Source organism: Anser brachyrhynchus (genome assembly GCF_964034855.1).
Source record: "Anser brachyrhynchus genome assembly, chromosome: 8".
Taxonomy (NCBI): Eukaryota; Metazoa; Chordata; class Aves; order Anseriformes; family Anatidae; genus Anser; species Anser brachyrhynchus.
This window is the reverse complement of record NC_137702.1, coordinates 5,581,320-5,593,756: the sequence shown is the minus strand read 5'-3', so window position 1 is coordinate 5,593,756 and position 12,437 is coordinate 5,581,320. Positions and strand designations below refer to the sequence as shown.

The 12,437-nt window shown below is 54.2% G+C and overlaps 1 protein-coding gene across 4 annotated transcripts in view; it reads right to left on the bottom strand.

Annotated features, from left to right (window-relative positions):
* Positions 1-3,580: 3,580 nt before the first annotated feature.
* SSBP3 (single stranded DNA binding protein 3) overlaps positions 3,581-12,437 on the bottom strand; it is a 52,691-nt gene continuing 43,834 nt past the window's right edge. For 3 of the 4 annotated variants that reach the window (XM_080603227.1, XM_080603228.1, XM_080603229.1), the window contains 11 exons: positions 12,021-12,087; positions 11,837-11,913; positions 8,280-8,344; positions 8,094-8,142; positions 7,852-7,887; positions 7,536-7,590; positions 6,856-6,926; positions 6,251-6,329; positions 6,082-6,110; positions 5,829-5,930; positions 3,581-5,061 (listed from right to left, as the gene is read on the bottom strand). In XM_080603227.1, the coding sequence (XP_080459353.1) occupies positions 5,032-5,061; positions 5,829-5,930; positions 6,082-6,110; positions 6,251-6,329; positions 6,856-6,926; positions 7,536-7,590; positions 7,852-7,887; positions 8,094-8,142; positions 8,280-8,344; positions 11,837-11,913; positions 12,021-12,087 (660 nt within the window). In that variant the 3' untranslated portion in view covers positions 3,581-5,031. The remainder of the gene's footprint in view (positions 5,062-5,828; positions 5,931-6,081; positions 6,111-6,250; positions 6,330-6,855; positions 6,927-7,535; positions 7,591-7,851; positions 7,888-8,093; positions 8,143-8,279; positions 8,345-11,836; positions 11,914-12,020; positions 12,088-12,437) is intronic. The other variant, XM_080603230.1, reaches the window with a different exon arrangement.

Below are 12,437 nucleotides of genomic sequence, written 5' to 3'. Positions count from 1 at the left end.
GTTGTGCCTGAAGAAGTTTTCATTTGAGGGGCTTATCTCTGGTGTCTGGTTAGAGTCATCCAGTGCGTCCTCCTGCTGCCTAGAACCAGTCCGATTCCTTTGCACAGCTTCTGCTCTCCGTGTGCTTTGCACGTACTGCCCAGTGCTTAGTTCCCAAATTATTTAATCGTCAAGCTTGCTTTGTCGAATTTAGAACCACAATTCTTTTACCTCTCCCGATACCGATGAAGAAACCTATCCATTTTGGGAAAGCGATGTAGAACGTAGCATGAAACTTTGGTGCCTGGTAACGGGTATTTGCTGCTAAAAACAGGAATTTCTTCCTGCCACCCAGAGTTAAGTGAGCAGGAAGCATATTCATTTTAAGATGGGAGGATTAAGTGTGTTTTTTGTAAAGTGAAGGCTAAATTAGCTCCTACCAAATGTAAAATGTTTTGCAGCTCTGCACTGATACCCTTCAGCACATGGGAAGGCATAGGACAGCCTGCGCTATTTTAAGGTGTGGAAGAGCACATTTCCAAGAAATTCATAATCGCTGCAGAATCCTGTGGCAGAGACTGGTCTGTGCTTTGTGATCCTGCCTGGCCATCTGGATGAACATCTCAGCCGCGGGTTCCCGGCTCAGGCTATCAAACAGCTCCGCTCCGCAGGTTGCAGAAAACAGATTTTCACTAGTCAAACCTGAGAGCAACAGTTGCACACAATGACTTGGGGTACATCTCTTAGGTTAAACTAAAAAAATCCCTCAGTAGCTGGGAGCAAATGCTTCAAAGAGAAACAATTTAGCGAGCGTTGCGTTGGTCTAATTCTGCCTGTTTGAGGGCTGCCCGTTTCAGCTCATCTGTTTAAATCCGTAATTTATACCCGGTTATTTAGGAGCGCGTTTTAATAGTTGTGCTGTGTGGAGATTGTTTCTGAAGGCGTTTCCTTTCAGTTTCATTCAGGTTGGCTCTCTGTTGTGCCGCAGAGACCCTGCTGCACAGCTCTAGGGAACAGCCCGCGGGCCGCTGCCGTCCCCTCACCCTTCCTGCCTTGGGTCAGTGCCCGTCTGAGGGAGGTGACCCCACTGCGCAGCGAGCGGCGCGGTCACAGCGGTGTCAGCATTCCTGAGCAGACCGCTTTCACTGAAGAACCATGTGAAAAGACTGATGGCAGCAAAGACGGGCATGAAGAAACTGAGCACCTTGCGTGCTTGTAGTAGGCGCGGGAGCCTGAAGATGGTCTTTATGGGAAAGAGCCAAAGTCCCTTTAGATGCTTTTACCGCTCCACGGAGCAATGGCTATTAGTAACGGCAGCAGAAGAGCACAAACCAAGCAAGGCTGGAATCCTGCCTTCTCCAAGACACAGCAGAGGCAAAGCCAGAGCACAGGGAGGGATGGACGAGGGCAGAACTCGGCAGTTTTGGGAAATGGCAGAGGCAATAAGACACCGGGCAGTCGGGAGGGGAATGAGTTCACTTCAAGTGCTGGCTTTGGTCACAAGAGGCCTCAGAAATCCACGTGAGATGACTTGAGATGACCTCAAGGTGGGCAGCGCAGGGCTCCTGGGACGGGTGCAAGGGAGGTGGGAGCGGGAGGAAGACGACAGGTCAGGGAGGCACATCTGGGTGGGCATCAATAAGTTATAAAGGCTCGTCAGCAGCATTAGCTCAGCAAGAACCAGCCATTAACTTTTAATGAGCGGCAGGCGGGGAGCAGGACGTGCGAGAAGGGGCTCCTGCCTGCCCAGGGATGTGCGCGGGTGCACGGCTGTTCCCCACCGAAACCCCTGGTAGCTGCATTTGTGGCGTGTCCCACCTGCGTGAGCGCTTTCGGACACGCCGATGGAGCCAGCCAAGGGACAAAGTGCTGACGGCACCGGTGGCCGAGCGGCTGATGACAAAAGCCTCCTGCTAACGCCTGCCGCGACGCTGCCCAGGCTGTCTCCAGGGACCCTTTTCGGGCTGCTCCCACTCGCCCAGCTCCTGTGCCAGCAGTCTCACCAGGTGTCCAGCACGCACATACTTTGCAGGCTGAATCCCTCGCGCCGTGCAAGGCGAGAAGTGTTTCCTCCCCACCACCTTCCCCTGGCTCGCGCCTGGTACAAACCCGAACTCCGCGGGCTGCGCTAGCAGGCACGCGCTGTACCCGACCCGCAGCCCCTGCTTGCTCGCAGCCACCTCCCGCCTTTAAATTAATGAAAACCAACGTGGGAGACGGTTCATCATCCCTGAGCTCGGGCTCAGGAGGCTTGTCAAGGAGGGAACGTGGCAGGTTCTCAGCGCGGTGTTTAACGGCATGAGCCTGCGACCCTGCAGGGAGGGTCTCTACACCCTGTGACGGCCGCCAGCACGCGGGCACGGTGCCAGCTGCCCCGCTCGTGCCACTGTCACCACAGTCCCTGGTGACAGTCCCTGGTTCCTGCATGCACCAGCTCTGAACACCCGCAGGGGCCGCGCTGCCGAACCTCTCCTCCTGCAAGAGAGGGGTAGGAACACACGGCCCCAGCCCTGACGTCTCCAGGTATGAACCCAACACGGGCGTCTGAGCTTCTCTGGCCTGTGACGGGGAAACCCTGGGGGACAGGGTGTAAAAAAAATAAATAATAATAATAATTATATATATATAATATATATATATAAGGGATATATATATATATCCCTTTTTAGCCCCAGAAAGCTTCTCTGTACACCCTCACCTGCAGCCCATGCCCCCACCTTGCTCTACCAGCAGTGCACCCCCAGTGGGTGCACAGAAAGAATATTTTCTTGGGCTAAAAGCTCAATTTTCTTCTAAATGCTGAAATAGAGACAAACCGAGAGAGCACCATTAAACGAACCTCCTCTCCCCAGCCACTCCAGGGGCCGCACTGCAAGCACAGCACCTACACAGCGTGAACCTGCCCCGAAATCTCGCCCTGCATAGCCCCCCCACCCCAAAACGTGCCCCCCAGCACCCCGCTGGGCTCCGAGCCCCGAGAAGCGCCTGCTCCTCGAGAACCCACGCGCGCGCCTCTCGCCGCCAGCACCAGGAACAAACTGCAGCGCACCGAGGTCAAATGTTTATGTCGATATTTATTACAGCATGGGGGGGAAGGGGGAGAACCGTTTCATTCAAAAAACCATCCCATACCAATGAAGACAATAATTTAGCTATTCATTTTAAAATACATTAAAACCGGTCCTTTCATTTCCTCACGTCAGAACAGAAAGAAGGAAAACAAAAAAAACAAAACAAAACAAAACAAAAAAACCTGAACAAGATGGAAAGCGGAAAAAGAAAAAAGTTTGACCCCTTCTGGAGCCCACGGGCGTATTTTGCGATGCAACAAATCTTCATTCGGTCATTTCTTAGCATTACTTTTAAAATATTAACCTGACTGTAACTATGAGACTGACACCCTTCGCCCCCCCGTCCCACCCGCCCTCCCTACCCAGCGACTTTCTACAGGTAAAGCACAATTAAAATGCCTAGGAAAAAGAAGGCAAACATTTAAAAAAATTCGTATTACACACTAAAAAAAGTTTTGTCATCTCATGTCTTGCAGTCAGAATAATAAAAACAAGCCAAATGTTCCCAAAAACATTTCAATGAAGGGGTGCGGAAAAAAGACATCCCTTTAATAAAACATTATCAACAAATATCGTACACAAACTACAATGTATAATAATTACTTTTTTTTTTTTTTTCCCCTCTCGGTATTTCAGAACCAGACTACAAGGTAAGAAAAAACACTGAAACAAGATACAATGCTTTCAATAATCCGCACAAGGGTCAATCCAGGGAGATAATATTTTACATAATATGATATACATGGAGCAGAAATGGAGCTTGAGAAAAAACAAAGAGCAACTACAGGGGTAGTGTAATGTACAGAGAGCCCAGACCTCCGCCAGCCTCCCTCCACACGGCTCGGCTGCCCCTCGGCTGCAGCCGCCTCCCCCGGAGCAGGGAAGGCTTTCCGAGCTTCCCGTTAAGTTTTTATTTTCTTACGACAGAGCGAGCCTACAGAATAGCAAGGATACATTTTTTTTTTTTTTTAACAACAATAATTCCTTAAAAAATATCTCCATCCAGTTCCAAATCATAGAGAAGTGAAACCCTGACAAAAGCACGTCTTCAAGAGAAAAGAAACCAAAACGGAACAAAAAGACGAAAGCAAACAAAGCCCCCAAAAGAACCAAAGTTAGCTGGAGATCACAGTTTCAAAGTCCCAGGTCAGATTAACCCTTTCTTTCTCCTTTCTTTCGGTGGATTTAAAAAAAAAAAAAGAGTCAAATTTGGTTTTGTAGTGAACCAGCTCAAGGACTCTCGGGAAGGGAGGGGCAGAGATTTCTTCTTGTACTCTGAGAGGGGGGGGAAAGACTAACACAGTGCATGCCACAGTCACAGAGAGTAAGATCACAATTAATTCGAGGATGTGATCCTATAAGGGGTCACCTGCATTAACAAGTTTATAATGAGGTGGTGGAGTCTCTTCCACAAGCAGATCTTGTTACTGGAGGAGGAAGCGTTGTGCTGCAAACAAACAACCAAAAAAAAAAAAAAACCAAAAAAAAAAGGAAAAAACCAAAAACCAAAAAAACAGGCCTTCTGAACGAAAACCACCATTGTAAACTGTCCAGTTTATTTAAAAAATGACTACAACAGAGACAACATGAGATTTCATATCTAGACTAGCTTCCTGGTGTCGCACGGCACAAACATACAACAGGGTTCTGTTTCTGTCTTTATTTAAAAGAACAAAGCAAAGAGATCGGAGTTGGGTGCTAGAGGCTTCCATTTGTTTCCAAAAAGAAGTGTCATGTACATATATAAACCCTTCTGCACAAAGAAGGATCTTGTCATGTCTTGAAATATTTTAAGTTTTGTCCTTCATGTTTTATGGAATAAAAAGTTCAGCCTTTTTATTGCATGAAACTAAACCTGGGGTTCTGGCCCCCGCCACGCGTCTCCCTGCCAATACACCTAGCTTCTTCTTGCATAATTCTTTGAGATCCTCCGAACGGCAGCTGACTCTCTTTATCCTGGAGAGGAGGAGGGGGAGGGAAATCACACACTCATCGTCATGCTGGGGGAATACTGCAAGAGAGACAAAGCCAGGGTGAGACGCCAGGCGGGCCGGACCTGAGCACCACGCTGCTCCGGCTGGGGAAGGGGATGTAGCAGCAGGACTCGGGCTTATGAGAACTACAAAGCGACCTAATTGGAGCTAATAAATCACAAGGAGCGTGTGCTCGAGACTCTAATTTTTCAGGACGTAATCTGCTCTGTAACTTGGCTTTCCAGGGAGAAAATAACCAAAGCAGTATGGGGTAAGAAGCAATTAAAAAAAATAATTAAAACGCACGCATGTACATGACGCTGATGTAGTAAAAGCAGGAGAGAGGCCCGTGCCCAGGCACAGCGCCTGAGCCAGCGCGGCGACCGGGCTGCCGGCCACAAGGCGCCGACCCGGCTCGGGGCGAGCCCAGTGCCCACACCTGTGCTGGTAACTTGGGAGGGGGCGGCCACCCGGTGCCATTAAATTGGTTCGGAGGAACCCGAGCGGCTCCAGGGATGGAGGCGGGGAGCCGAGCTGCTTGTCCCAGCTGGCCTCCGTCCCGTGGGAGCCTCTCCCACGTCCTCCTCTCCTCCGTTCCCCCTGCGTCTCGCCGCCCTGGGAGCACCCAAGCCTGCACCCACCCACACCCACCCCACGTCTTTCTTCCTCCCCCGCCTTTCGTCCCGGGGCAGCTTGCAAAGAGCAAAACCTCGGTCAGAAAGGAGGACGGAGGGAGGCGGCCTCCCCGGCGCACAGCCTCCAGCTGGGCACCCAGTGTCGGTCGCGCCCATCCCCAGGAACTCACATTGTCGTTTTGGAAGGAATGGAGAAAGTTGCCTCCCAGCTCCCCGTCGTCTCTTGGAGTGCCCGGGGGATTGCTAATGCCACTTATGTTGTTTGGAGAATTCTGCAGAAGACGAGGGGGGAGGCGGTGAGCAGGTCCCCGCGTCCCCAAAACACCACGGGGGAGGGACACGGCCCCACCGGCCCCGCTCCCGTCCCCACCCAAGGCACGGTGAGAAAAGAGGGGTCAGGCAGCCGCCCACCAGCTCACTTACTTTTGGAAGTCCATCTATGTCTCCTGACCCTGTGGCGTGGAGACAAAAGGAGAGAAGCCTTGTTGAAGGTGCACCGACAGCCCCGGCTCCCTCCTGCCCCGCTCCCTTCTGCTTTTCCCCCATGGTCCAGAAGCCGCGGGGGCTCCCGGGGCGCGGAGGTGGCACTCACCTAACGATCCGTTCATGTGATGGGGCTCCATGCCGCCCATGCCGCCCATGGGGCCGTCAGAGCCGGGGCCCATCGGGAACTGCGGATGAGAAAACAACACCTACGTCAGCCCAAAGGCAACACCGGGGCGGCCACGGCGGCTCCGGGTGACCCGTCCCCGCAGCCCGGCCCAAGAGGAGCTTGGGAGAGGGACGTGGCCACCTCCCAGGGCTGCAGAACACCTCCCGGGGCCCACGGTCACGTACGTCCACCCATAACATTTGGCCAAACCAAGGTGTGCAAACCCAAACACCGTGCCGGCACCGGGAGCTCTCTCCAAATGCAAAAAGAACAAGGCCTGCAGTCGCCCGTATGCCCTAAAACCCGTACGCTTGTGGGGCGCGCAGCTGCCACCGCCTTGACCAGAGCAGCAGGACGGCCGCTCTCTTGATAAGCATAAAAAATGAACAAAGTCGCCAAAGAGTTAATCGCTTTTTGATGGTTTGTTTTATTCCTGTTTTGTAACAAATGGCTGAAATCAATTAAACTGCTTTACTCTCAACTGATGAAGTTAATTATGATTTGTTATGGTATCTGATATGTAAATTATTAGAAAGCAGACTTACATTCGATCGGCTGCCTGCGGGCGGTACTGGATTAATCATTGTGTAGATGTTGTCACTTGAATTTGTTGAATCTGTGGAACAGTGAAGCCCAGTAAGTCGGGTGATTAATTCATTTCTTAATTAAAACAAACTCATGCCACTTGAACTCATTCTTTTGTATTTTATCACCTAAAATTCCCTCTAAGTACCACCATTTTCTGGCTAATTTGTATTTAATGAAGATCCACAAAGTTTTTAATCACGGAAATTCAACTGTGAAAAATAATTCAACTTCTAACCGGGAACCGTGGGGCTCGCTTGTCAGGGGATGCGCGGGGCAGTAATTCGTGGCCGCGTGTCGCTTCACACCCCGAAACCTCCCCGAGCCCCACTCCCTGAACCTGTGAATACAGAGAGGAATATCCCGAAATATTGGGCGGGCGGGGTGGGAGGGAGCCTGGTGGCAGCGAGGTGCCCCGGCTGCGAGGGGGCACGGCACAGCGGGGCAGGGAAGCGCCGGGGGTGTTTTGTTAGGACCCAGCCTGAAATGTAGGTCAGGGCTTCTCATCAAAATGCAGAAGGAGAAGGAGCAGCCGCAGCCTGCGCCACAGCTCCTCCCCTGCAGCTGTGGCACCGAGCCCCCCCAAAAACCCAACCTGGGGGGGCAGGGCTGGCCCCGGGGAGGGGCTTGGGGCTCCTACCTGCGGGGCTGGGCATGATGGGTGTCCCCGGAGGACCGCCGCCGCCGGGAGGACCCTGCGGAGAGATGGAGCTGGGGTGAGCCGCGCCGGTGCTGCTCCACATCCTTGTCCCACGCGTGCCCCTGACGCGGCACCCCCGGAGCTGAGCACAGCTCTGAAGCCTTCCGGTTTCACCCCAGCACCGACAACGGGGCGATCTGAGCAAGCAGGGGGAATATCCCCCGCTGCCCCCCCAGTTCCTAACGCCCTCCCAGCCCCGAATCCGCCCGCTGCCCCACGTGCACCACTTCCACCCGCACGGCGCCGGCGGACTCACCACGTATGTACCAGGCGATGAAGAAGAGTATGGGATCTATTAGGAGAGAAGAGCGGGGCTTTAGGCACCGTGCGACCAGCCGTGGAGCAACACAGCTGCACGCTCCGGGGCATCCGAGCCCCGCCAGGGCCCGGAGGAGGCTTCTCCAAGCACCCGGCGAGCCCCAGGCCGGACGCCCCGTTTTTGGGACGCTTCCCAAGCAGCCCTGGTGTTGTTTAAGTAGGAGGACAGAGCATACTCACTGAGTTAGCACTGCTGGGGTTGGGCCATGGTCTGCCAGCTCCCGGCCCCCTGCAGGCAAAAGGAAACAGAAAAAACAAAAGTTCTGCTTTCATCCATCACCCTGCGTGCCACGGGGGTGGCCGGGCAGCGTCCCGGGTACCAGGAGCGCACGGCCACGTGTGCCCAGCGTGGGGCCGGGGGCTTACATGTTAATTCCGGGCATGCCAGGGCCTAACGAGTTGGGCGGAGGTCTCATGCCGCTGCCATAGTTCTGCAACGATAACCAAGGATCAGTCTACCATAACGAGAAGGGAAAGCGGAGAGGAAAAGAGAAGGGAAAGAAAAAAAAACACAAACAAACAACAAAACGAGAGGGTTAGTTCGCGGAAACGAACATCGAAGAAAATTATGGGCTGCGTATTGCGGACATAGGGGCATCTAGCCAAAATGTGAAAAAAATAAATTAAAAAATAAACCCAAAGTAAGGCAAGGCTCCTCTGTTCCCAGGCAGTGCGGAGCAGCAAGGTTTGTTTTCCCCCAGCTGCACAGCTCTGCTGAGACCCCCCGCAGCCAGTCTGCGCCTGCGGCCGCCCTGGCACCCCACAGCCACGGGGAGCCCCCCGAGCCCCCGGCCCCCTCGGGGTTCCCCTCCCAGCTTATCTCGCCCTGCTCGGCCTCCAGCGGGGCCGGGGAGCCTCAGATCAGCATCCTTAATCTGGTGAAAACAGATCCAGCACAAAGCCCAGCCCAAGGCACTGAAGGAACAGGAATCCCCCAACGCCGCGCTCCATTTGGTTCGTGTTCTGCTCCCTGCCCTCTGGGCGACGCGCTGCCTGATTTAGGTCGCGCTGCCGCTGGGAGAGCTGCGCCGCCACCTTCCCCCACTAAGCGAGCCTGTTCCCAAAAGTAGGTTTTTTATTTTCTGTAATTTTTTTTTTTTTTTAAGCAAGACCAGCCCGGACATGGGTTGGGGAGAAAGCTGCGTGCTGCAGTCCCCGTGCCCTGCAGCGCCGGGAGGCTGCAGGAGGAGGAAGAGGAGGAGGAGGAGGAGGAGGAGGAAGGTGTCAGGGTGGGAAGAAGCTGCGGTGCTCACTGGCTGCCTGGGCTGAGGTTTCCCCCAGGAGCAGGGTGCCCCCAACACCCCAAAGCGCCACTCACATCCATCAACCTCAACGCATCTCCGTCGGGGTCAATCACCCCGTTTTTGGCAACATTTCTGCCCTTTAGAGAAAAAACGCTCAGGCAGGAGAGGGGGACTGCTGGCTGCTTCCTAGTTCGCAGCCCCCCAAGCCCTCCAAGCTAAATTTTTAAGCTCCTACTCCAGCACTGTTGACTTTTCCCTGGATTTACGCGCTGCTCTGTTGCGGGCATCTACAAAGTTTGTTTTGAGGAGGCAGACAAGGGCTTCCCCAAACAAATTACCAGCAAGGCCTTAATTGATCAAAATTCCAGCCATTTACGCTGAATAGCAGCATCAAACCCCTTGTTAAAAAAAAAAGCTCAGCATGTTTAATTGGAGCTGAAAGGATGGCAAACGAAGCCATCTGAAAGATGCTCAAGGAGGGTGGGGAGGGAGCGCAGCTGCGCCGAGCGACCTGGATGCCGGGCAAGCCGCCGACGGAAGCCAGCGAGCTACAAAACCTTTTAATAGAGGCGCTGGCAAACCTGATCCTGGCATCGACGAGCGGGGCCTCCGCAGAGTTAAAAGTGTGACTGTTAAAGGGGAAAAGCAGCGGAGCTGGGTTGTAGGAGGCGATTGATGGCCGGTTCGTAAGTAGTTGTCGGGACACCGGGACGTCCCGGCTGGGTGCTGGATGCGGAATAACTTGTAGCTAATGTTTGGGAAGGTCCTGCTGCAACACTTAAAAAAAAAAGGGAAAAAAAAGGGCAAGGAGCTATGGGCTGCTGGTTTTGGTTCAATGTTTTCCACCACTCCTTGCACACATGAGCGCTCCGAGCGCGCCGTTTCGGGAAGGCAGCGCCAGATTGGGGAGGCAGGCAGCCGGCGCCGCAGTCGCGCTTCTCGGAGGGAAGGGCACGCTTCTAAAAAGCTCTCTCTAATGTACGTACACAGGGAGCGGCGGAGTCAAAAATAAAGCTCCGAGGATTTCACAGCTCCTCCCGGCTCCCAGCCCTGCCGCCATCCCACGCAGCGCTCAGCCGCGGCTTCCAAGCTTCGCGGCAAGCTCTGCGAGTGGGAAGCCAGCAGCCTCCCGGCCGCGCGCTGCCAGCGCCTGCAGCTCTCCCGGCACGCTCCCCTTGGCGCCGGCCGCGCTAGCAAATGCCATTTTTTGTGTTTTTTTTTTTTTTTTTTGCCATCTTCCACAACGGGAGAGTCGCAAGGGAGCAGCAGGTCCCGCATCGCTGGCATCGCGGTGCTGCCAGGGCATGGGCTTGTCTGGGAGGTGATGTGTGAGGGGTTTTATCCTTGCCCTAGGCCGGGCGGACGTGAAGCTGGGCTCTCCTCCCTTCCCAGGCTCGTGTTAGGCACCGACACGACTCTCTTTACGCTACGCTCGCTTTCGCTCAACAGTCTCGAGGGGAAAAACAAAACAAAACCCAAGCACACGCGCTCGTCTCCTGACAGACTCTGATCCTCGCGCTAAAAACGCGACGTAGGCGACAATGCAGAGAGGATAAACCTACAACCGAAATGTGGTAATCTGTTTTTGAAGTCTCTTCGAAGGAACAAACAGAAGTGAGTCAACAGAGCAGCATGCAAATCCACTTCGGAAAATGAATCAACAGAAAGGCAGAATATATTAACCCAGATCTGCTTAATTTTAGAGTTTGCTCCTCCTTGGGCTGGTTCTCCCCACCCTGCCTCCCCTTCCTCGAGTAGCTGAGCAGGATTTGGGATTATTGCAGTGTAAGAGGAAACTTTGATTTAGTCTGAGCAGCTCTTTGAGCCGCGGTCGGGTGCAGTGAGAGTGCAGGGAGCTGCCACACTTTCGCAACGTATGGAAAACCACCCGGACAGCCACCGCCAGCGCAGGCACCCTGACCCCACAGCACACGAGCGTTAGAGGTTTGAGTGAGCTTAAATGCCTGGGACAGGAGCAGAGCTTCTGAAACCAATGGCAAAGCCAGAAGAAAGGTGACCCGACTTCTCTGAAGTGCAGAGGGCAGCGAGGAGGCACCGCTGGACCCCAGGCTGTGAGTGCCGAGGGGCTGCCCAACTCGCAGGTGAAATCTGTCCCCGCTCAACCCACCTCTCCTCCCAGGCTGAGGAGTTCCTCTGTACCAACCCCTTCCCCCTTCACCCCTCCAAAAACTTTCTGAATAAGAAATGACCGAAAAGGAAGAGAGCTCAAGCAGTCCGCAGATCAGGGCAGGAGGAGGAGAAGCTAGCAAAGGGAAGGGCTATTCCCTTGCTAAAGGTACCTTTCCATTTGTTTTTATTTATTTATTTTTAATGTAAGCATCCCTCCCCTTTCCTGCTGTTAGGGTCAGAGCTATTTCCCAGGCACGCTGCATAATGCACTCAGAGGCTGCTCGGGCTCGGTGCTAAGTGGCATCCCCTTCGGCTGAAGGGCAAGAGGGGGGCTGCAATCCCCTTAATGAGGACGTGCAGCCCTGAAGACCTCACTAACGTTAAAAGGAGGGATTTCCAGCTGCAGGACTAATGTAAAATGCATTAACACTAATGGGGGGACGGGGGGGGGGGGGGATATCTCCCAGCCCTCCCAGCCCCCGGGGGCCGTGGAGATGGTGGTTGGTGTTGGCAGAGCTGCGCGAGGCTCTTTGGTGCTGCCGAGGTTACCTGCGGACCGGGACCCATGGGGCCCATCCCTCGCGGAGGATTCATCCTTTGCATGGGTCCGCCCATGTTCGGGTGCCCTGCCGGAGGAAAGAAGACACGTTAGGTGGGAGAAGGGCGACTTCGGGCCCCGAACGAACAGCTAACGAGACGGGGGAAACGCTCAAACCCCCCTCTGCGGGTTTACCTTGCTGTCGCGTGGGATCCATTGAATTGGGCAGCAACGGCTGTGTACCAGGAACGGCCCCCGGGGGCTGGGAAAACAAGGTGGGGAAGAATGAAACAATAAATTAATTGCCAAAACACAGCAGAGGCAGAGAGGTTTGGGTCAAGGCTCTCCGATTCCCAAGGCAACAGGGGTTACGTGGGACCCATCAGCCCCCCTGTCCCAAAAAGCCGCCTCCCGCCGCATCCCTCCGACTCCTGGCACCGCTCCCGGTTCCCTTTGCGAACACCTCCTAAAACCCAAACCAGATGCCAGAATTTCCTCCTCTCCCCCCTGCCTGCCCGCAGCCCCCTCTGTGATTTAGGAGGGCGGGGAGCCGCGTGCTGTGTGGGGCAGGGGCTGGCACCGCGGCCAAATCCCACCAGGCGCAGGGATGGG